This window comes from Hypanus sabinus, chromosome 15 (genome assembly GCF_030144855.1).
Source record: "Hypanus sabinus isolate sHypSab1 chromosome 15, sHypSab1.hap1, whole genome shotgun sequence".
Taxonomy (NCBI): Eukaryota; Metazoa; Chordata; class Chondrichthyes; order Myliobatiformes; family Dasyatidae; genus Hypanus; species Hypanus sabinus.
In genome coordinates this window covers 42,216,361-42,242,494 of record NC_082720.1, presented here as the reverse complement: position 1 = coordinate 42,242,494, position 26,134 = coordinate 42,216,361, and the positions used below count along the sequence as shown (strand labels likewise).

The 26,134-nt window shown below is 40.6% G+C and overlaps 1 protein-coding gene across 1 annotated transcript in view; it reads left to right on the top strand.

The window, feature by feature from the left end:
* LOC132405150 (glutamate receptor ionotropic, delta-2-like) overlaps positions 1-26,134 on the top strand; it is a 497,754-nt gene that overhangs the window by 82,556 nt on the left and 389,064 nt on the right. The window contains exon 2 of the mRNA XM_059989852.1: positions 9,169-9,324. Within this exon, the coding sequence (XP_059845835.1) occupies positions 9,169-9,324 (156 nt within the window). The remainder of the gene's footprint in view (positions 1-9,168; positions 9,325-26,134) is intronic.

Below are 26,134 nucleotides of genomic sequence, written 5' to 3'. Positions count from 1 at the left end.
TCTTCAACAAGCAATCTATGAAACAGGAAATTAGAGCCTGAAAAGGATCGATATTTGGGTACAAGAACACAAATAGAGCAAATTGTATTTACAATGCTTGTGAAAGGTTAATGCCTGATAGATTAGAAATTGTGGATGGAAATGTGGAAAATAAGGTGGGGATCTTAATGCTCATAGTACTATATGGGGTTGTGGTGACAAATGTGAATGGGACAGTGGTGGAAGACTTTCTGGAAGAAAAGTGTTTGGTGAGCTTGAATGGTGCAAGAATAAATCTTAATTACAAACCTGTTTCTGTTATAGACCAGATGCTGGTATTTGAAGATATAACAAGTGAATTAACTGAGAAGTATATAATGATACAACTGTGGGGAGTGATCATTTCCCCATTATCTGCTCAATAGGAATTGATGTGTCTGAGAGGAAAGGTGCTCATATCCCCAGATGGAATTTTTAAAAAGGCGAATTGGGATGTATTTGATAACTTATGTGTAAGTGGATCTCCAGACCATTTGTTTTTGGAGGATATCAAGCTGAGTAATAATACCTTGTGCTGTGTACTTAACTCAATAGCTGAGGAATCAATCATTGGGAGATAATGAAAGGGGAGCTGTTAGCTGATGGATGGATGAATGTAAAAGAGCAGGATAAAGTATTTAGGAAAGTTAGGCAGTGTTAATCCTATTCACCTTTCAATCAATATTTTAAAAAAACTCAATCTATAGTTCAAAATATAGTGAGAAGAGCAAAAAAAATATATTGGAAAACATGCTGTGATAGTATTGGAAAAGGAATCCAGGTGGAAACGATTGGGGTTTCATATGGAAAATGGGAGGAGTTAGAAAACTTGTTGTATTACTGGTGTTGTATTATGCAGAGAAGATTGCAGTTACTGACTCTGAAACAGCAAAATTATTAGCAAAAGCATATGTCAGTGTACATAGTTCAGCCAATTTAAGTGAAAAGGAGAGAAACAATTTTGGCAAGAAATCCTCAGATTGCTGAGAAAAAAAGAATATTCCAGTTCCTGCTTGGATGTTGATTTTACATTGACTGAACTTAAAAGGACTATTAATGATGCTGGTCTGACATCACCTGTGAAAGATTATATTTGTTTGAATATATTTACATGGTTATCATATTTGAAGCTTATGTTGGCTTTGAAATTATTTAATATAATATGGGTTGAAGGGTGACTTACTCCTTCCTGGAAATTAACAGTTGTTATTCCAATATTGAAACCCAGTAAGGATTAATGAGATCCTTCTGGTTAGGAACCTATTTTGCAACATTCAACATGTATGTAAGATAATGGAGCAAGTGGTTAAAGCATGGCATTCTTATTTTGCGGAAAGTAGTGGAAAATTTCCTGCATACTAATCTGGATTTTATAAAGGGAGAATGAACATGCACGCAGTATTAATTTTGGAATCTGATATTTGTAAGGCACAAATTAATAAAGAATCAGTGGTAGCAGTTTTCTTTGATGTAGATAAAGATTATGATATATTATGGACACAAGGGTTGCTGGAAATGATGGGAAAAGGTGGTAGAAAGTTCAGTTAGGTTCAATGTTTTATTGTGGTAGATACAACTTAGGGTGGGAACAACATTCTCTGAGTATGAGAAAGAGAATGATAATTCACAGAGAGTGTGTGCAGCCCACTCCTTTTCAAAATTATAATTAGTGACATTTTCTTAAATGTTGGCTCAGACATTTTCAAATCTGTATAGCTGGTAACTTTGCAGTGTAGACAAGAGGCAGGAATATAAATTATGTAGTTAGGAAAGTGCAGGCAGCTGTTAATGAAGTAGAGGAATGCAGACATCAGTGGGGGTTTAAATTTTCTATAACAAGGACTGAAGTTATTCATTTTTCTAAAAGGAATATTGTATCCAAAATTGATCTCAAGTTATATGAGATCATCTCTTCAGTGGTGATAGGAGATTCCATAATCAGAAGAGTAGAGATGAGATTCTGTGGGTGTGATAGATACACCCAGATGGTATGTTGCATCCATGGTGCCAGGGTCAAGGGTATCTCAGATTAGGTACAGGGCATTCCAAAGGGGGATGGTGAGCAGCTAGAGGTCTTTGTACCTGTTGGCACCAAGGACATATATAGGAAAGGTGAAGAGGTCCTGAAGAGTGATTTTAGGGAGCTAGATAGTAAGCTGAAAAAGTGGACCTTCAGGGTAGTAACTTCTGAATTGCTGCTGGTGCCATGCACCATTGAGATTAAGAATAGGATGATTTGGCAGAGGAATGCGTGGCTGAAGAACTGGTGCAGCGGGCAGGAGTTCAGATTTCGGAATTATTGGTATCTTTTCTGGGGAAGGAACAACCAGTACAAAAGGGATGGGTTGCACATGAACCCGAGGGGGACCAATATCCTTGTAGGCAGATTTGGTAGAGCTGTTTGGGAGGGTTTAAGCTAATTTGGCAGGGGGTTGGGAACTGGAGCAATAGGGGTGAGAATGGGGCATTTGGTTTACAAATGGGGCAGTGTGTAGTGAGACTGCTAGCAAGTTCAGGCTGAGGAGATGGCAAACAGGATGAAATGCAATGTAAAAGGCAGACAAAATCGAAAAGGGTGAATACAGAACTGAAAGTGTTATATTTGAATGCATGCAGTATATGAAGTAAAGTAAATGAACTTGCAGCATAATTTTGACATGTATGATGTTGTTGGCACCACTAAATTGTGGCTGGAAGAACATTGTAGCTGGGAGCTTAATGACGAAGGACATGTTATATTGAAAAGACAGGCAGATAGGCAGAGGGGGTGGGGTGGCTCTGTTGGTAAAAAAAATGAAATCAAATCATTAGAAAGAAGTGACATTGCATCAGAATGTATAGAATCATTTGTGGGTCAAGTTAAGAAACTATAAAGGTAAAAAGACCCTGATGGGAGTTACGTGCAGAACTCTGAACACTCGCAGTTAAGATTTACAAATTATAACTGGATATTAAAAATGCCTGTCAAAAGGGCATTTTCCTGACAATACTCCTGGGGAGTTGGATTGGGAAAATCTGGTTGGTGCTGGATCTCAAGAGGGAGAATTTGTAGAATGCTTATGAGGTCACTTTTTAAAGGTCTTTTAAGAGCTTCTTAGATAGGTACATGGAGCTTAGAGAAATAGCGGGCTCTGCGGTAGGGAAATTCTAGGCAGTTTCTAGAATAGGCTACCTGATCAGCACAACATTGTGGGCCGAAGGAGATGTAACGTGCTGTAGATTTTGATGTTCTATCTTTTAGAGCTGCTCTAGAGGATCAGCTATTCTGGATTGGTGTTGTGCATGATTGATTAGAGACCTTAAGGTAAAAGAACCCTTAGGAGGCAATGATCATAATATGATAGAATTCATCTTGCAATTTGAGAGGGAGAAGCTAAAGTCAAATATATCAGTATTATAGTGGAGTAAAGGGAATTATGGAGACATGGGAGAGGAACTGGCCAAAATTGATTGTAAGGAAATGCTAGGAGGGATAACAGTAGAGCAGAAATGGTTGGAATTTCTGAGAGCAGTTCAGAAGATGCAGGATAGATACACCCTAAAGAAGAAGAACTACTCTAAAGGCAGGATAACACAAGAATGGTTGACAAGAGAAGCCAAAAGCCAACATAAAAGCAAAAGAGAGGGCATAAAATAGAGCAAAAATTAGTGGGAAGCTAGAGGATTAGGAAGGTTTTAAAAAGGCAACTAGAAAGTAATAAAGAAGGAAAAGATGAAATACACAGGTAAGCTAGCCAATAATATTAAATAAGATACCAAAGTTTCTTCAGATATACAGAGTGTAAAAGAGAGGGGAGAGTAGGTATCAGACCACTGGAAAATGATTTTGGAATGGTAGTACTCCAGCAGACGACTGAATGAGTATTCTACAGCATTTTTTTACTGTAGAAGACACTGGCAGTTTGCTGGAAGCTCAAGAGAGCCAGGAGCCATAAATGAGTAAAGTACCACTACTAGGGAGAAAGTGTTTGAGAAACTGACATGTCTGGAGTTAGATAGGGCACTTGGACCTGATGGTCTACACCCCAGGGTTCCAAAAGAAGTTGCTGAAGAGGTTGTGGAGGTATTAGTAATGATCTTTCAAGAATCACTAGATTCTGGCATGGTTCTGGAGGATTGGAAAATTGCAAATATATCTCCACTCTTCAGAAGGGATGAAAGGCAGAAGAAAGGCAATTACAGGATCGTTAGTCTGACCTCAGTGGCTGGGAAGATGTTATAATTGATTGTTAAGGATGTTGTTTCATGATCCTTGGAAGCACATGGTAAAATAGGCCAAAATTTATCATGCTTTGCTTAAGGGAAAATCTTGCCTAAAAAATCTGCTGGAATTCTTTGAAGAAATAACAAGCAGGTTAGACGAAGGAGAAAAGATGAATGTTCTTTACTTGGATTTTCAGAAGGCCTTTGACAAGATGCCACACATGAGGCTGTCTAACAAAATGAAGACCCCATGGTAGTACAGGAAAGATACTAACCATATTGGCTGATTGGTAGGAGGTAAAGCATGGGAATAAGGGTGTTTTTTTTCTGGTTGGCTGCTGGTGACTAGTAGTGTTTCGTAAGACCATAAAAGACATAGGAGCAGTATTAGGCCATTCAGTCCATCGAGTCTGCATCACCATTCCATTCCATCATGTCTGATCCCAGATCCCACTCAACTCCGTACATCTGTCTTCTTGCCATATTCTTTGATGCCCTGACTGTTCAGGAAATGGTCAACTTCCCCCTTAAATATACCCACTGACGTGGCCACCACAGTCTGTGGCAGAGCATTCCACAGATATACTGCTGTCTGGCTAAAAATATTCTTCATTACAACTGTTCTAAAGGGTTGCCCCTCAGTTCTGAGGATGTGCCCTCAAGTTCTAGATCCCCTTGCCATAGGAAGCATCCTCTTCACATCCACCCTATCTAGTCTTTTCAACATTCGGTAACTGTCATTGAGATTCCCTCCCCCCACCCTGCATTCTTCTAAGTTCCAGTGAGTACAGGCCCAAAGCTGTCTAAGGCTCCTCATATGTTAACCCTTAATTCCTGGAATCACCCTCGTGTAAATTCTCTGTACTCTCTCCAATGACAACATACCTTTTCTGAGATCCTGACAGTGTACAGTGAACCCACCAATCTGAATCGCTGTGTCCAGCACGGAAGGTGTCAGCCAAAATTCCATAAAGGAAGGGAGGCGCGGTTCTAATGTCCCTCTGATACAGCACCCTAACTCCGAGGTTGGCAATTTTATTTACCAGAGACAGTAGGTTTGCCATCAAGATGGTCAGTACTGGTAGTCAAAAACTTTGTTTTTTTAACACCGCTTGTGTTAAGCCACAGTCACATTTCCAATAAGCAGTCCTCCTAACAAGGATAGTACAAACACCGTCGTCGTTTCCATCGGTTTTAAGCAGTGATAGATCATTCAGTCATATTAAAACATCTTTATTAACTAAATAGACCTTGGATGCAGTGGTAATTCTCAGCTATAGCAGATTGAAACAGAAAGATTTAATCGTATCCATCAAGCTCGCCACTTCAAGTTTGCCCATGTGAAGATGGCCCAGAAGTAAAGTGTATTTGTAAGATATTCAGTTTTGGGTGGATGGGAAATGAAAGGGCACAAAATCTTGATTCGTTTAATGTGGAATATGATCCCAGTGTACTCCTTCCTGTCACTTTTCCATGGTTTTTCCCCTTTGCCTGTGGTTGATTTAAGCCTTCGGGGAAAGATCAAGATGAAGAGTGATTGTATATCAGTATCTCAGATAGATGAGCAATATTATGGCTTGGTACATATCTGCACAGGTGGTTCAAAAGATCCAGTTACAGGTCATCCTGATATTTCTGTTTATGTTCCAAAATTTCAGGTGACTGTTAAGAAATATTATCAAGCAAAGTATCAGTATTCATGTCTGAGATGGTTGCTATCATTTTAGCCTTGGAATGAGTCGAAGAAGTATGCCCTGAATATATACTTCTGTGTTCTGATTCATTTTCCATTTTGACATCTATTGAAACAGGTATTTCAAATTGCCGGCCAGATATTCTTCTTGAGATTGGACAACATCTGTTGAGGCTGCAGGGTCTAGGCTTCTGAATATATATTTTTTATCAGTCTCTGCCCATGTTGAGGTTCAAGGAAATGAGGTGACAGCCTTTCTAGCCAAGTAATCATTTAAAATTAAGTCTATAAATGTAGTGGTTCCTTTGCATGAAGGGGAGGTGAAAGCCATAATTAAAAAGTCTATTCAATCACTATGGCAACAAAGTTGGGTTAAAGAAAAGAAAGGACGGCATTTATATAAAATTTAGAGGATGATTGGAACTCTACTAGAAGGATACCAAAGGAGGGAAGAAGTTTTACCGTACTTATATGTTTACGTATTGGACATAATAGGTTGAATAATTCCTTTGTCAGGATTTATATGCATGATACAGGCATTCATAGGGAGTGTACTTATCAGAAAATGGTGTAGTATATATTATTTGAAAGCAGTTCCTATTAGGTACAAAGGAAACATCTACTTGCTAAATTGAGATCTTAGGACAGACATAGTTTAGCATGGTAAGTTTGTAAGGATATCACTGCCATAATGTATATGTGATCATATGACTTGCTGAAAAGCATTAAACTTTTTGATATTATCTGAGTATTTTGTGGGGGTGAGGGGTGGAGGGTGAATTCAGTCGGTATACTTATTGTCTCTTTGCGCCACACTCCACTCAGTAGGTGGCGGTAATGAACCTTATGTTTGTCTACCAACTGCCATTAAACTTTACAAGAAGAACAGAGAGAGAGAGAATGAAAGATAGGATTGAGAGAAGTTAAAAAGAGTCAGAGAAGAATAAACAAAATGTATGGCTATTTTAGATTTTACGTTTTTAAGATTCTGTAATGCAGTTAAAAGCTGAATCAATAAGACTTCACAATTTGTAAAATTAATTCTCATTGCCAGGGAGATTGTTTGATAGCAATGTAGAATCCTTAGTGCTGGTCTAGGGAAAGCCTTACACTTACAGTTTTAGTGGAATGTTTCAGATAAATAAAGCAACTACATACTGATTAAATGGGGTGCTTGTCTGCCTCTTCAGAAAATTTATGGAAGAACTGGTTGGCTTTAAGTGTTTTTTTTGGGCTTCTGTCTTTCATTGTTCAACCTGCATGTAAATAAGAAGCAACACACACAAAATGCTAGAGGAACTCAGCAGGCCAGACAGCAGCTATGGAAAAGAGTGTTGTTGATGTTTTGGGCCGGAACCCCAAAACCTGTTGGAGATCCCACCGCCAAGCAACTTCCGCCATCTCCAATGGGATCCCACCACTAAGAACATTTTCCCCTCAGCCCCACTTTCTGCACTCAGCAGGGATCGCTCCCTGTGCAACTCCCTTGTCCGTTCTTCCCTCCTCACTGATCTCCCACCTGGCACTTATCCTTGCAAGCTGAACAAGTGCTACACCTGCCCCTACACCTCCTCCCTCACTACAATTCAGGACCCAAAACGTGCCTTCCAGGTGAGGCGACACTTCACCTGTGAGCCTGTTGAGGTCATATACTGTGTTCGGTGCTCCTGGTGTGGCCGCTTGTATATCAGTGAGGCCTGACATACATTGAGAGACCACTTCATCAAGCATCTATACTCCGTCTGCCAAAACAAGTGGTAAATGCCAGTGGCCATGAATTTTAATTCCACTTCCTTTTCCCATTCTGATATGTCCATCCATGGCCTCCTCCACTGTCAGGATAAGGCAACACTTAGGTTGGAGGAACAACTCCTTATGTTCCATTTTGGTAGCCTCCAACCTGAAGGCATGAACATGGATTTCAGGAACTTCTGGTAATGCCCTCCCCCCCCCCCTTTTCACCATTCCCCATCCCCTCTTCCCTCTCTCACCTTATCCCCTTGCCCTCCTGACGCTCCTCCCCTATTTTCTTTCTTCCATGGCCTTCTGTCTTTTTCACCTATCAACTTCCAAGCTCTTTACTTCAGAATTCACTTTATCACCTTGTGCTTCTCTCTCCCCTCCCCCCACCTTTGAAATCCACTCCTCAGCTTTTTATCTCCAGTTCTGCAGAAGGGTTTCAGCCTGCTACATCAACTATATTCTTTTCCATAGATGCTGCCTGGCCTGCTGAGTTCCTCCTAGCACTTTGTGTGCAGTTGCTTGGATTTCCAGCATCTGCAGCTTTCCTCTTGTTTGTGATGTAAATAACAAGTTATTTTACCTTTGCCCTTAATCTGACAGAAAATTCAGACCAGCTTGTGAAACTGTATTATTGAGAAGTATGTTTTCTCTGGAGTGAGATGTCCCTAAAATTATATGGATGTGGCTTAGACCTAAAATGGTTTGAGTGGAGAATTCCATAGAGTCATGGACCCAAGTAAGTGGTATAAAGAGAGTGGTCCTTTGGTCTATTAAGTCCATATTGACCATCCATTAATACCAATTACCTCATTCCCTATCTTTCCAGCCTACATTCTCAACAGCTGCAGCCCACTTATCTATGTGTAGTAGCTGAGTAATCCACAATTCCACACATCTTTGGGATGTGGGAGGAAGCCACAACATCCATGGTTAACCCACTCAGTCACTGTGAGGATGTAGCTACTCCATACAAATATTACAGGAAGTCTGATGAGCCTGTATCCCTGTGAAGTGGCAGCTCTACCACCTCCTAAATAGAAGCTGATGCCCTTGATGGGATTTGATATGAAAACTGAAGTAGAGGGTAAAAGATTAAAAATATAGAAGGAACAGAATAAAATTAAGTTCACTGCAGAGGTTTTAATCTCATGCACATTTCAGATATCCCTAGTCTTGTAATTAATGGACATGATTGTAAGTTTTCTACATAATTAATATCAAATGCCTTGTTGAAAATATTCAGGTAATTTTTTTCAAAAATACTGCATAGGAATAAATCAATGCACCATTGATATCCTGAGAAGAAAATGGTCAGTGTGACTAAATGTTAACAATTATTGCAAATCAGGCACCATATTTGAATGCTAGTACAGATTGTGTTATCGGTTTCATTCAAATGCATGGAGAGACTGTCAAATTCAGATGCTTAAATTATTTTAAATGTTTCCTATTCTCATTGTCTAATCAGACTCAAATAGATGGGCTTACGTGAATTTGTTTTCCTTCTTCAGGTGCAATTTTTGAGGAGACTGCCAGAAAGGATGACAAAATGTTTCGATTAGCCGTGGCTGAAATGAACATGAATGAAGAAATATTACAGAATGAAAAGATAACATTCTCCGTCAGATTTGTTGATTCCAACAACCCCTTTCAAGCTGTTCAAGAGGGTAAGGCAACAGTTTTTCAGCCAATTATATCAATAGTCTTCTGTTCAGGAAGATTATTCCAGGTTTTGTCATCTTTATTATTGTTACGGTTGCCTATTGTTTGAAATGAACTTTAATAATGGACATAATATCTATGAAGGTTAAAAGTAAACTTCAAACATGAAATTGATGAATTGTTGAAGAAATAATTTGGTTTTGTATGTTTTAGTTTTAGTCTGATTAGTTGAACATTTGGAGTTTGATGATTGAACTACAGGCTTCCATTTTGCTTAATAATATCAATACAACTTTGTGAACCTTTAACCTTAAATTCAACCTTCAGTAATAACTTTCATGTAGATGTTTAGTCTTTCAGATCTTAGTTAAAAACAAGTTCTGTTCCTGAATCGTGATCTGCCTCTTTATCTTTATTTGAAAATATTGTGAAGAGTAAATATTCAAGCTAATTTAACTTAAGATGATATTATTAAAGCTCTCCATGAATTGAGCCCCCCATCCTTAAGTTCCTCCATGCTATGCATAACTGACTGAGAATGCCATTGCTTCTTTTCTTTTAATGTGATTAGTTGTAACAAGAGAATTTCCAGTGAGGGATTTTCTTGTTTCTGTAGTCTTATCAAAAGGATCCTCCCAAAAGTCTGTTTAGATTCATATTTCTGAGCAGCATATTGCTGCTTGCCAATAGTTCAGGAGCCATATGTGAACTTATTCCACTCAGCTCTGCCTCATCAGCAACTCTCCAAGGTGTCTGTCTGTGTTTTCAGGCTGTTTGTCCAGGATCTAGTCACTACTGTGCTGCAGTTTTCTCCAAATGAATGCTGATAGATGTTTGGGTCCAGTGACAAGTTCTGCACTCTTACCTCCATGTTGCTTTTCTCTTCCCTGTTCCTGACTCATAAGAGCAAGAATGATTGCAGTTTGTGGAATTCTATTTGATTTCAGTTGATTTTCTGACCCTATCTCATAGACCATTGTTCATTTCAATCCTCGACCCTATTGCTGGTACCCTCGTGTAATTTCCTGTTACCTCCAGATGCGATTACCCTAATGCTTTTATATTTCCCACAGTCTCCCACCTTCCAATAATTTCAAGTGATCAGAAGTCCCACACATTTTATTGACTCCCAAATATCAAGTCACCCAACTTTCTTAATGTTTTTCACTCTTGAGTTGTTTTTTGTTCCGCTCTTGTGCTCTTATCCAGGCAAATGTGACTCATCAGCTGTGGTTGGCAGCTCATCTAGGAGAAGGAAAGCTCTGATCTCAAACCTCCGCTGTTTTGTGGTTATACTCACTCATGGGGAAAGCTTCGTGAGTAAACTCTAAGGAAAAATCCAGAGCTGGAGTCTCTAACACAGACCTAGCTGAGTTCAACTGGCAACTCCTGCGATGATGCAGGTGTCAAACTGTATCAGTTTGTGACATTCCTTTGGAATCATCCGCTGCATGTAGAGGAGGAGCTTGCTCTACATGTCGTACTGCCTTGGCTTGTGTAGACAGCTAGGCTGCAGCATCGATGGTCAACCCCAACCAACGAAGGATCTCTCCCTCTCACCCTCTCTCCCCTCCTCTCCCCTCCCCCTCTTCCCCTCTCTCTCCCTCTCTCTTTTTTTCTCATCCCTACATGCATTAGCACCTCCTGATTTTCTAACATCCTCCAGTCCCGTAACACATTAAGAACTCTGCTCTGCTCTTGTTCTGCATGCCTAGATTCCTTCATTGGTATTTTGGACCCTCAATAGAAAATTTCTATCTTAAACCTCTTGTCTCCAATTTATAAGACAGCTCTTAAAATTTAGCTCTTCTAATCAAGTTCTTGAAAGCCAGTGTTGCTACCTCTCTCCTTGGGCTAAATGTTATAACACTTCAGCTTAGCCATATGATAGTAACAACCCTTGCATTCTTATATTGCAGAGAAGTGAGGGGGAAAAGAGTTCTCTCCTACACTGATATTGTCACACAAAATCACTTTTCCCTTTGGCATCTTTAATTATAGATATGATATGTATAGAGAAAGAGAGAACTGGTAATTTGTTCAGTAACTGCACTCTGCACAATTTCCCTTATCTTTGAAATTGGAAGTGATGACAGCGAATAAAAGTGCCACTAATTGCTTATACATTCAGACATTCATGTTGTTTCCCCTCCACTGAAAATTTCCACTCTTACTCGTGTATTCCCATACCTGAGGGAGAAAGAAAAACATAGTTTACAGCCAGTGTGGCATGAATAACGACAGAGAAATATAATTGTATCTGGATAAAGATGTGCTGTCCAACTGGTAAAGATGTCTTTAACATCTTTTCAATTGGATTTCATCTCCCACAGCATTTCCACAATAATTAGAGAGTTGTGGGCGGATCTTTAGGCCCACTATGTGCAGGATCATACATTAAAATGATGATTTTAACTGCCAACACAGAGGTGATAGGAGCTGTTGGCATTGCACACCTCAGCAAGCAAATTTTAGCTATTTGTGACCCAGCAATATCAGTGGAAAGCTTATGATGAGCAAAGTCAGTCTGGGTGCCGGGGTGGATTTTACTGGGGCAGGAGACTGAGGAACAAGATGTAAAGGCAATCTGAGGCAACCATCTGAACTTTGCTTGTGAATCCTTTCTGTGGATGGAATGGTTGATCCTGACCCCTACTCAGGTAGCATACTTTATGGAATTCCACATGTAACATGGATCCTTTTTGACCTCTGGCAAAAATAAAGTTTGCACTCTGGTCTGAGATCCAAAGCCTGTTGTTAGCAGATCCAGAGCATCATTTTGTATGTACCGGAAATTCAAATGAAGAAGTTTCTAAGTGGTTGTGGCTATTGTTGGATAAATGCTTCTAGTGGCTTTGTAGGTAAAGGGGATGTGTTTAATATTTCAGATGCTTAGAGTCCTTCAGAGCAAGTACTACCTCTTTATTGAAGACAATAGCATTGTAATTACATATCAAGTGCAATTATGTCATTACATTGAATTCTTATGCATTTCATTTACATATTTCTACACAGATATACCACACTACATTTTCTCTTTGAAAAAGTGCTTCTTAACATGTACAAGAATTTCATTTTTAGTATGTTGGCTGGTTTTGTTAGATTCTTGACAACCAAAACAGTTTTTGGATCTCTGAAATCCATTTCTGTAAAAAGTTTGTGATCACACATTTCTCCAGTGTGTCTCTCACTGTAATCATTTTGTCAGTGTGCTAGCTTCTAGACTTCCTCCCTGCACACCATGCACAAGATATTGTTTATAAAGTGTACAGATCTATTTCTTTTAGCACAATGACTCCCGTTAGCATTAACTATTGACTGATAACTTACCTATGCACATTGATTGGTTGCTCTCATTGCAAAGTCAATATACAAGTGTGTGCTTTTAATTAATCAATGTGTTTGTACAGACACAACAAATTGTCAAAAAGTACGAGCCTGAATGTCAGCAAATATTAGCAACTGCACTGACGATTATGAGATGTCAGACCTCAGAAGATGGGAGAGAGGCAGCAAGACGAAAGAGTGAACCAGTACCGAGAAGGCAGTTCAAATGGTAGCACAAAGTTGTGTGAGTGACAGTACAGAGTGAGAAATGCACAACTAGCAAAGCCGGAGTGAACATAACATGATGATGGCCTTAGTCGGGAAAGTTGCCAAATTTAATAGTGTTAATGAGGACTGGAAATTGTATGCTGAGAGGCATGAATTCTATTGTAATGCCAATGATGTGGAGGAAGAAAAGGAAGTCTCTATACCTCTTAGCTTAATGGCTGCTAAGACGTACAATCTCTTAAGCAAATTATGAACTCCTGAAAAGCCAGAAAACAAGACATTCAATGAAATTGTTGAAATATTACAAAATCACTTGAGCCAAAATCAACTAGTAATAGCTGAAAGATGTGAATTTTACACAAGGAACCAGTCAAAGGATGAAAGCATTTCAGAATGCATTGCAGAATTGAGCAAACTTTCCTAAAACTGTGACTTTGGAGATAGACTTTCTGATGCATTAAGGAACAGGCCTGTATGTGGATGCATGACATACAGGCTTGTATGTCAAAACACTCAAAAGAGACTATTGTCATAAAGAGATCTAACTTTAGAATGGGCATTGACTGTTGCAATGGAGACAGGAGGAAAGGATGCATCAGAACTACAGAAAAAGAGTTTAGAATATGAAATGCACAAAATGTCCCTGAATGGTGCAAGAAGCCAACAATGTTATCCATGTGGCACCTCCTCCCATGATGCAAATGACTCTTGGTTCAAAGACAGATTTTGCAGAAAGTGTGATAAACAAGGCAACATAGACAGAATGTTCAAGTACAGCAGAAAGAACAGCAAAGAGATAAACCACACATAGGAATAAGTTTCAAACACAAAAGTAAGGGAATGCATAAAGTAACTGAATATGAAACTGAATCAGACAACACATAAGTCTGGCAAAGGTGAGTTGTCAGGCCTAGAACTGCATAGCATTACTGAAACAGAATGCAGAATCATATGGATCACAGCAAGATGTGCCTGGTGTAGAACTGAAAATAGAACTGGATGCAGGGTCAGTTTTGTCTATAAGTTCAGAGGCTGATTACAACAGACAGTTTCCCAAGCTACTATTAGAAAAGACCACAATGATGCTAAAGACCTACACAGATGAAAAAGTGTCTCTTAACGGCAAAGTGAAAGTTAATGTGATGCTTGGATGTCAAACACAACAGTTAGAGCTTTATGTGTTGAAAAGTGGAGGGCCAGCACTTTTTGGATGTGAATGGTTGAGAAAAATCCAACTAGAATGGAATACAATCAAAGCTCTCAATGTGTCATCAACAGGCAACTGCAGCCCAAACGTAGCACTAAGCAGATACATCACTGCTGCGTAATATTAATGAGAAGGTACTTGAGAAGGGTATTGACATGAAGTCCAGAATTGAACTGGATGAAGCAGTAACACCAAAATTCCATTAAGCGGTCCAGTGCCTTACATACTATGTCCTAAAGTGGATGCTGAACTTCAAAGCTTGGAGGCATCTGGCATTCTCTCTATGGTTGAATGGAGCAATTAGGCCATGCCCATTGCACTGGTGATCAAGAAAGGGAAGGACAGAGCTGTTCGCATATGCAGCGATTTCAAAGTGAGCATTAACCCTATGCTGTGCACTATGCAGTATCTCCTGCTGTAAATACGTCTTTGCGTCTTGACAGATGGAGAGGGGTTTACAAATACTGACTTGTAGCAAGCCTATCTGCAAATAGAGATTGAGGAGTAAAGCAGGAGATTCCTCACAATGAACACTCAGAAGCTACTGTTCCAGTATAATTGTCTCGTCCTTAGCAGTACATCAGTTCCAGCAATTTGGCAAAGAGCGATGGACCAAGTGCTCCAAGATATCCCAAGAACATAATGTTACCTTGATGATATAACTGTGACTAGCTAAAATGGTGAAGAGCACTTCCAGAACCTTTGTAAAGTGCTTACCAGGCAGAGTGAGTATAGTCTGTGTGCAAAGAGAGAGAAATGTGAGTTTTTAGCAATATAATCTCATATTGTGAGCTTGACATTGACAAGCATGGCTTACATAAGGCATAAGAGAAGGTTGAAGCAGTGCTGCAGACACCCAGACCGGAAAATGCATCACAACTCTGGTCGTACTTGGGCTTTGTAAACTACTACCACTGGTTTCTCCCAAACGTTCCTACAGTGCTGTACCCATTGAATATACTGTTGCAGACAACAATAAAGTGGGAATAGTGGTAAAGATGTGAAAGAACATTCAAGTAAACAAAGAGACTAATAACGTCAGATGATCTGCTTACCCATCTTGACTCATCTCTGCCCATCAAACTAGCGTGTGATGTGACCCCTTATGGTATTGTTGCCGTTTTGTCACACACTATGAAAAATGGATCTGAACATCTGATTGCATTTGCTTCAAGGTCACTAATTAGAGTGAAGAACAGATCAGCCGAGAGGCCCTTAGTCTAGTATGGGGAATAAAGAGGTTTCACCACTACTTTATGGACAAAAGTTTAATCTAGTGACAGAGCAACAGTCCTTTGTGTCTGATTTCAGTTCCAGAAAGGGATCTCAGTGATGTCTGCTACCCAGTTGCAACATGTGCCACTTTTCGTAGGAGCCCACTCTTATGATGTAGATTTCAAGGGTACCAAGTAACACACCAACTCTGACGGCTGGTCACATCTTCCACTGTTGGCGACTGAAGAAGAAAAGTCTTTATTCTGAGACCTGGCAGAAGTGTTCCACACAGCATTTGTGAATCAGCTGCCAGTAACAAATTCTGACATACAAAGAGAAACAAGGAATGACCCAACAATTTCAAAAGTCTATGACATCACTCTACAACAATGGCCTGCTTATGGTAGTCCTATGTTTCCAGAGTTCTCATTGAGATGAGGCCAATTGTTTGTATGTCAAAGAACTCTGATATTTGGATCTCGTGTTGTGGTTCCCTCTAAACTGTGCGCCAGAGTGTTTGAGAATTTGCATGATGGACACCTGGGTACAGTCAAGATGAAGAGTCTCACCTGGAGCCACATATGGTGGCCCGGGATAGATAGACAGATTGAAAAATTCACCAAAAGCTGTTCAAATGCTACAAAGTTCAAAATGTACCCTCACAGGCATCTTTACACCAGTGAGAATGGCTGTTTTCATCATGGTAAAGAGTGCATATTGACTTTGCTGGGCCAATTATGACTCCATGTTTCTGATTGCTGTCAGTACTCATTTAAAGTGGCATGAGGTCATACCAATTAAGTCAGCCTCCTCACAAAAGACTGTTTCTGCCCTGAGGCTATCTGCACCAGAAATGGCTTACCTGAACAAATTGTGAGTGACAACAGACCACAATACATGTCAAGAGTTCAGACATCTCATGAAGTAAAATAGCATCAACATTTGAAGTCAGCTCCTTACCACCCAGCAACAAATGGGTTAGCTGAAAGGTTTGTCCAAACTGGACAAGGAGGACATTTCTCTACCGCACAAGGTGGACAACTTTCTTGTTGTGTATCGGAACTCTGTTCATGTAACGACAAATCAAAACACCTGCAATGCTGTTCATGAGCAGGATTTTGAGGTCTCACATAGACCTTCTAAAACCAGATCTACACTGGGCATGCAGAATAAACATTTTATCCAGTTTCCAGTTAAATTAGCAAGGAGATTCAAGGTTTAATAGAAGTCCTAGCCAAAAAGACAAGTGGACACTGGTAGGATAGCTGCAAGTACTAGACCACAGGAGTAAATGGTGGATGTTTCAGATCATACATGGAACTGTCATGTGGACCAGATACTGGATGCTCTGCTAAACAAAAACGGAGTTACCTGTGTCCTATAAGACAGACTTACCTCTCAGTGAAGATGTCACTGACATCAACATGAAACTTTCAACAGAGAAAGTTGTCTTTGACAAGAGACCTGCCAAGCTTGATGCCTCTCCATAGGTCCAGAGTTGCTCTCCTGAAAGAAAGAGAGTGCCACCCTGAAGGCTGGATCTTTAGTATAGTGAAGTTAGTTATGGATAGTTATTAAAAAGAAAAAAAGAAAAAAATCATGCACTTATTGTGAAAACATGTTTATTTGACCATAGACTGTTAAAGAGAAATTGAATGCTTTGTTACATGAACAGTTTTATGTTATGTTAATTCAAAGGGGGAGTAAGCTTAGTGTACAGACTTATTTCTTTTAGTGCAGTGACTCCCCTTAGTACTAATTATTGACTGATAACCTACCCATACACATTGATTTGTAGTTGTACAGACACAACATTTGAGTCTTTAAGATTTGTACTATTCACCAATATACAACTTTGGCATGTTACACTCGTTTGGCAGTTAGAGTACCTTCAGTTTCTCATGTTGTTGAGCTACTTTACTGTACCTCTTAATGAGTTGGTAGGAGGTAAATCAGGAGTTTATTTTTCTGTTTTACATCCATTCTGGGCTATAGTAACTATCTATGTTCAAATCTGTGATACATCGGCAACTCTCAAAACTGGAAAAATGGAGAACTGCATGAGTTGCAAGGATGTAAGATAGAAAAGATGCAGAAAAGGTTCACAAGGATGTTGCTGGGACGAGAGGGCTTGAGGTATATGGAAGAAAGACTTCTTGGAGCAAAGGAGGCTTAGGGTCACCTTATAAGGTTTTATAAAATCATTAGGAGTTGATTTTTCGGTTTTGTTGTCCCCGGGGAAGCGGAGTCTGAAACTTGAGAGCTTGGACTTAAGATTAGAGGATACACATTTAAAGGGTACTTGTAAAGCAAGCTTATCATACAGAGTGTTGTGGGTATATGGACTGAAGTGCCAGTGGAAGTAGTGGAGGTGGGTAAAATTTGTCAACACCTAAAAGACATTTCATGAATTGGGAAGATTTAAAGGGATATGGCCAAATTGTGGAACTAGCTTAGAAAGACATCCTCATTGGTGTGGATGTTTGGCCAAAGGGCCTGTTTCTGTGCTGTATAACTCTATGACACTAAAGGGGGTCTTGGGTGGTGGTCCTGCTCTCAAGAGAGAGAGTCTGTATTTGTTGTAATGGCACATTCTAGCTCTCTGTCCATAGCTTATGATTCTATGAGCTTATTAGAACTCCTGTCATATTTACTGTACTAAATGTATTCCATCTTAGGGTTCTTTCATGCAGAAATAGAAACAGTAAATGCACGGTATACTCAATGGATCATCAAGTATATATCGAAGGAGAAGGAATGTCCATATTTTAGATTGATGCCCTTTCATCAGAACTGTAGAAGTGAGAGCACGTTTTAAGTTGCAAGAGTTGGGAATGAATAGGAAAAATCTGAGAAAGAATGTATTTTTTGCTCTCATCTATGTTCATTCATCTCCTTCTGATTATACCCTCTCCAGATCAGCTATCAATTATAAGACTTAACCATCTTCTTTCAGACAAAGTGAACAGCAAATTCATTTGATCTCTACCCTATCACAGATCTCCCGTTTGTTCCCTCCATCCATTATCCTTCTTTGAAAAGATAAATCCCAATTCTCTCTCCACTGCCTGACCCAAGTTTATCGTGTATTTTGACGTTTTTCATCAATGGCAGTTTCTTGCTTTCAGACTCCATTTCTCTGAATATTGGAATTTTCCCGCTGTGATCAGTAGATAATGTGTGTCTAAAATAATAGAATTGTTGTGCATCCAAGTTTGGATTGGAATCCATTATTTCAGAATTTGCTCATGGATTCTACTGTGTGAGTTCTGTATCCATGAAGGGAAATATTTTGTCCACCAGCAACAAAGGTATTTTTAAAGAAAAATTCAGGCATTTTCACTAACCACACAGAATTATTGTGCGGCAGTCTGGATAGAACATCTGCTTGGTCAGTAAGTTGCTCAATGTAATGGGCTGCGTTGATCAGACCCAAAAGACCCAAAGCAATTTGCGTGTCCTGAAGATGTGCTAATGAGCACACAAGCACAACTTAAGCCTAATTTATTACCATAAAATAGAAAGTACAAATAAACCACGCAAAATACTACGTAGTAACTTACAAAGATTTCAGGGCTCACAATTCATAGTCTCCAATTGATTGTTCTGTTGTCAGTGGCTTGATTGGTGCTTCTGTCAGCAGAACTCTGAATTCAGACTCGTGAAATCACCCCGGGTCTGCTGTATGCACGAATGATCATGATTCCTCAGTCTAGGTGAAGTCCCAAGAACCAAGCGAAAAGTGCCTCAATAATTAGGGGTTCAATCCACAAGCATAGCAGGACATGCAGGGTCTGATCAACTCTTAGGTCTTTTGTTCTCACAGATAATAGCTTGCTCTCTATATCACACTTTCCCTGGCTTGTGGCGGTTAGGACTCAACATCCATCCTTCTCAGAATCCACTCTAAGAAACAAAGAAAGCTGGAGCTCCACATGAAGAGAGAGGCACGTTTGAAAGAATTCTTGCGCTTCTGATAATGCTTGCAGATCTGGAGCATAAAGAAGGAATGGTGCGTGCATGGATTTATTTCCCTGGAGAGTGTGTAACATAGCTGTTAGACGGAATTACCAATCAACTGCTAAACCTTCACCTTCACCACATTTGTTCATTAAACTGCTTCAAACATAACTCAGAAAGGACATAACTAATGTCAGTCAATTTGTTTTCATGTTTTCAGTCAACTAGTGGCATTTGCAATATTTACTATGGGAAATACATTCATCATTTAAAAGAACAAAACTAGAGAAACCATTTGTATCTGAGATGTGCAGTGATTGCAGACTAACACCAAGTCATTGATGCCATGGTCTGCACACATCATTTTGTAGATGCTGTCGATACATTGCAACTGACTTTATAAATCACAAGGCTCTCTTTTAAAACATACAACCAGTGTATAATGGACAACGGTTATTGATCCTGGATTCGGTCATTAGTTTGAGTTGCTTTATATACTGTATCCATTATACCTTTCTGCTGAAGGAATTTTCATTGTAGAGGGACAGTTGAATGCTGCTGCATGGGGATGAGGGCTAACCTCTTCATTCATGGTTTATATCCTGCCTAGGGAACTCACACATTGCAGTAGACTTCTTATCCATTGTGGATGTTCCACAAACTGCTCCCTAGTTGAATCGGAAAGCCTCAAGACTTTGCCGGATGTTCTGATGAATACAGCTTTCTGTATCTCTATAGGTTGCTCCCCTATTTAGTCTGCAATAAATAAAATCTTCCCTTTAAACTGTTTCAGGCACATTCAGTAGAATGATCGGATTTCTAATCAACAAATTGAATATGGGAAACAATTTACAATGAACTGCTTCAGCTATATGAATGACAAAGGAACTGAAATATGACAGATTCCCTGTCGGTTTTCCTGGGCAGTTATTACTCCCATTCTGTCCATTAGTTGCAAGTTTTATAAAATGATGCCATAAAATGTTTTATCGAATGATTATTTCAGCATTCCTGTCCCCCCACTGAACATTACCCCTTCTGAAGACACTGTCTTCCACTCTGTCTGCACAAATTTCAAACTTAACATCAAACAGCACCAAAAGGGTGCTGTTGTAATGTGGCAGATTGACCTCAACCCTGCAGAGCAACTCTCAGAAACCTCCTCATGCCTACCCTTTGAAGAGAACCCCACTCCTGACCATCAAAAAGTTGTCTCCAACACCATCACTGACCTTATGAACTCTGGGAAACTTACATGTACTGCCACCAAACTCAGTTCCCTTACCCAGTACTGCTCGCTTTTACCTCCAACCCAAGATCCACAAACCTGATTGTCTGGGTAGGCCCATTGGTTCTGCCTGCTCCTGCCCCTCTGAACTTGTGGCCTTATACTTCAACATTCTATTCACCTTGGTTCAGTCCCTTCCTACTGACATCTGTGACCCTTCTCATGCTCTTAATCTCTTCACTAACTTACAATTTCCTGGCCATGCATAATAGAACATAGAAAACCTATAGCACAATACAGGCCCTTTGGCTCACAAAGTTGTGCCAAACATGTCCCTACCTTAGAAATTACTAGCTTACCCATAGCCTTCTATTTTTGTAAGCTACATGTACCTATCCAAAAGTCTCTTAAAAGACACTATTGTATCCGCCTCAACCGCCGTTGCCGGCAGCCCATTCCACACATTCACTACTCTCAGTGTAAAAAAACTTACCTCTGACATCTCCTCTGTACCTTCTCCCCCAGCACCTTAAACCTGTGCCCTCTTCTGGCAGCCATTTCAGCCCTGGGAAAAAGCCTCTGACTATCCACATGATCAATGTCTTTTATCATCTTATACACCTCTATCAGGTCACCTCTCATCCTCTGTCACTCCAAGGAGAGAAGATTGAGTTCACTCATCCTGTTTTCATAAGGCATGCTCCCCAATCCAGGCAACATCCTTGTAAATCTCCTCTGAACCCTTTCTATGGTTTCCATATTACTTCCCGTAGTGACGGGACCAGAACTGAGCATATAACTCCAAGTGGGGTCGCATCAAGGTCCTAGATAGCTGCAACATTACCTCTTGGCTCCTAAATTCAATTCCATGACTAATGAAAGCCAATACACCATATGCCTTCTTAACCACAGATTCAAACTGCACAGCTGCTTTGAGCATCCCATGGACTCGGATCCCAAGATCCCTCTGATCCTCCACACTTCCAAGAGTCTTACCATTAATACTATACTCTGCCATCATATTTGACCTACCAAAATGAACCACCTCACACTTTTCTGGGTTGAACTCCATTTGCCACTTCTCTGCCCTGTTTTGCATCCTATCAATGTCCCACTGTAACCTCTGACAGCTCTCCAAGCTATCCACAACATGCCCAACCTTTGTGTCATCAGCAGACTTACTAACCCATCCCTCCACTTCCTCATCCAGGTCACTTATAAAAATCACGAAGAGTAAGCGTCCCAAAACAGATCCCTGAGGCACACCACTGGTGACCAACCTCCATGTGGAATATTACCCGTTGACAACCATTTTTTTTCCTTCTGTGTGCAAGAGAGTTCTGGATCCACAAAGCAATGTCCCCTTGGATCCCATGCCTCCTTACTTTCTCAATAAGCCTTGCATGGGGTACCTTATCAAATGCCTTGCTGAAATCCATATACATCTACTGCTCTTCCTTCATCAATGTGTTTAGTCACATCCTCAAAAAATTCAATCAGGCTCTTACGGCAGGACCTGCCCTTGACAAAGCCATGCTGACTGTTCCTAATCATATTATACCTCTCCAAATGTTCATAAATCCTGCCTCACAGGATCTTCTCCATCAACTTACCAACCACTGAAGTACAACTCAATGGTCTGTAATTTCCTGGGCTATCCCTACTCCCTCTCCTGAATAATGGAACAACATCCACAACCCTCCAATCCATCTCCTGTCCCCATTGATGATTCAAAGATCATTGACAGAGGATCAGCAATCTTCTCCCTTTCCTCCCACTGTAGTCTGGGATACATCTCGTCTGGTCCCAGAGACTTATCCAACAATGCTTTCCAAAAGCTCCAGAACATCTTCTTTCTTAATATCTACATGCTCAAGCTTTTCAGTCTGCTGTAAGTCATCACTACAATCACCAAGATCCTTCTCCATAGTGAATACTGAAGTACCTCTGCTATTTCCTCCAGTTCCATACACACTTTCCCACTGATACACTTGTTAGGTCTTGCTCTTCACATACTTGTAGAATGCCTTGGGGTTTTCCTTAATCCTGCCTACCAAGACCTTCTCATGGTCCCTTCTGGCTCTCATTGTTTCCTTCTTAAGCTCCTTCCTGTTTGTCTTATAATCTTATAGATTTCTAACATTACCTAGCACTCTAAACCCTTGTAAGCTTTTCTTCTTGACTAGATTTATTACAGCCTTTTTACATCACAGTTCCTGTACTCTACCATAATTTCTCTATCTCATTGGAACTTACCTATGCAGAACTCCACACAAGTATCTCGTGAATATTTGCCACATTTCTTCTGTTTCTTTCCCTGAGAACATCTGTTCCCAATTTAAGCTTCCAAGTTCCTGTCTGATAGTCTCATAATTCCCCTTACTCCAATTAAATGCTTTTCTAACTTGTCTGATCATATCTCTCTCCAATACTATTGTAAAGGAGATAGAATTATGATCACTATCTCCAAAATGCTCTCCCACTGAGAAATCTGACACCTGACTAAGTTTATTTCATAATACCAAATCAAGTACAGTCTCTCCTCTTGTAGGCTTATCTACATATTGTGTTAATAAACCTTCCTAAACACGCCTAACAAAGTCCAGCCCATCTAAACCCCTTGCTCTCGGGAGATGCCAATCGATATTTGGGAAATTAAAATCTCCCATCACAACAACTCTTATTATTACACCTTTCCAGGATCTGTTTCCCTATCTGCTCCTTGATATCCCTGTTACTATTGGGCAGCCTATAAAAAACACCCAGTAAAGTTATTGCCCCCTTCCTGTTCCTAACCTCCACGCACAGAGACACCGTAGACAATCATTCCATGATGACCACCTTTTCTGCAGCCGTGACACTATCTCTGATCAACAGTGCCACACCCCCACCTCTTTTGCCTCCCTTCCCATCCTTTCTGAAACATCTAAAACCCAGCATTTGAAGTAACTATTCATGTCTCTGAGCCATCCAAGTCTCTGTAATGGCCACCACATCATAGCTCCAAGTACTGATCCATGCTCTAAGTTCATCCGCTTTATTCACAATACTCCTTGCATTAAAATAAACACATCTCAAACTGTCCGTCTGAGCGCGTCCCTTCTCTATCACCTCCCTCACACACAGTCTCCAAGATTTCTCTATTTGTGAGCTAACCGCCTGTTCCCCAGTCTCTTCAATTTGGTTCCCACCCTCCAACAATTCTAGTTTAAACTCTCCCCAGTAGCCTTAGCAAACCTCCCCACCAGGATATTGGTCCCACTGGGATTCAAGTGCAACCCGTCCTTTTTGTACAGGTCACACCTGCCCCAACAGAGGTCCCAATGATTCGCATTTCTACCATGGATGTCGAGTCCCTATACATTTCTATTCTCCATCAAGGAGGCCTCAATGCTCTCTGCTTCTTTCTCAAAGAAAGAAGCACCCAGTTCCTCTCCACCATCACCACCTTCCTCTGTCTGGCAAAACTGGTCTTCACACTCAACAATTTTTCCTTCAGCTCCTCCCACTTTCTACAGACTCGAGAGGTAGCCATGAGAACCTGAATGGGCCTCAGCTATGCCTGTCTTTTCTTTAGCTATGTAAAACAGTCCATGCTCCAAGCCTTTCCCAGAAATGCTGCCTGACACTTTCTCCACTGCATTGGTAATGCTTTATGCACCCATTCTTCATCAACTTTCCCTCCAAATTCCACCTTGCCCTTATATTCTCTTGGTCTCTTTCTGACATCTCTTTTCCTTTTATTAATTGCTCTTGTCTTCAGCTCTGGAGACAAAATGTTGGCCAACATCTTTTATAAACCTATTTGATTCCCACGGCTATCTTGACTATACCTCTTCACACCACGTCTCCTGTAAAAAATGCTTTTCCCTTTTCCCTCTTACTTTGTCTCTGCTGCAACTGTTCCAGGAATGTGGCTTTCAATTTCAGAACATCAGGGATGTTGTATGCATTCTCCACCATTCTTTTCTTCCTCCACCATTTATACTGCCCTCATCTGCATCTCCTCTACTTCCCAAACATCCATGTGCACCCCATCTTCCTGCTGCCTTAACAGTCCTAACCTCCCACCCCATAAATCTCTGTATTCAACACCTCTTTCTCCACAACTTCCACCTTTTCCAAAGGGATCCTACCACCAAACAAATCTTTACCCTCCTCACCTTTTTGCAGGGGAATGGAGGTGAGGGAGATGGTGCCCATTCATCTCCACCCTGATCCCCATTCAGGACTACAAACAGTCCTTCCAGGTGAGGCAACATTTCACCTAAAAATATGTTGGGGTTGTAACGGTGTGCTACACGCAGCGCTAAAATAACGACACGGAGTCGGTAAACTGTAGTCAAAGATAATTTTATTCGAACTTCACAGCCTTGCTTAAAGCCTCCCTCATCCCGCCCTCCCCGGGCGTGGATGTTCCAAAAGACACGTACTCACAAACCCCCGCAGGCTTTTCTCCCTTTGTTGCGGACCTTGCCTTTGTGCCTGCACGCTGGCTATTTGTGAGCCGGTTCGAGTGTGCTGGGAAGTGGGTCGCCACAGGGTCATCTACTGCATCCTGTGCTCCTGTTGCCACCTCCTGGACCTGTCATAAATTGGGGAGCTGCTTTGTAGAACACTTCCACTCTGTAAGGCAAAAACATTTTGATCCTGATTCACCTTTCCCTTTCCGACAAGTTGCTCCATGACCTCCTGTTGTGTGATGATGAGGCCACTCTCAGTGTGGAGGAGCAGTACCTTGTATTCCAACTAGCTTGTCTCCAGCCTAATAGCATGAATATCGATTTCTCTTTTCAGTAGAAAAATAATTTCCTCCCCTTCCTCTCTTCTTCTACTCCCCACACTGGTGTCTTACCTCTTCTCACCTGCTTATCACATCCTCCCAAAAACCACCACCACCCCACCCCCACTGGTTTTCTCATCCTTCTCTTTCTCCTGTGGATCACACTTCTCTCCTATCAGATCCCTTTCTCTCCAGCCATTTTTCTTTCCCTCTCACATGGCTTCACCTGTCACCTTCTAGCTATCCTCTTTCCCCTCCCTCAACCTTTTTATTCTGGTGTCTTTCTCCTTCCTTTCCACACTTGAGCTGGAATCTCGCCTGAAGCGTCGATTGTTTATTCATTTCTATGGATGCTGCCTGAGCTGCTGAGTTCCTCCAGCACTTTTTGTATGTTGCTTTGGATTTCCGAAATCTGCAGAACTCCTTGTGCCATAATTATAATCCTACAGGGAACAAAACAAATATTCATAACTGCATGAAGTACATTTTCATGCAGCTAAATCATTTTATTTTTGAAAGTCCTGATGAAGGGTCTTGGCTTGAAGTGTTGACTCTACTTCCTTTCCTTAGTTGCTGGCTGACCTGCTGAGTTCCTCCAGCATTTTGTTTGTGTTACTTTGGATTTCTAGCATCTGAAGGATCTCTTGTGTTTATATTTGAAAGTATTTTGCTCAGACACTTGCATCCTCGTGTTTGATTGCATATACTTTTTTTTCTGTAGGGTTGCTTTGCCATGTTCAATTAGAAACTTAATAGAGAGAGAGAGTTCAATAATAATTGATTTCCTTTTCAGCAGCAGTTCCCTTCTAAGTTATTTTGAAACTGTTTTTATTGAATTATTTTAAAGAGCATTTTAGAAATTGTGAA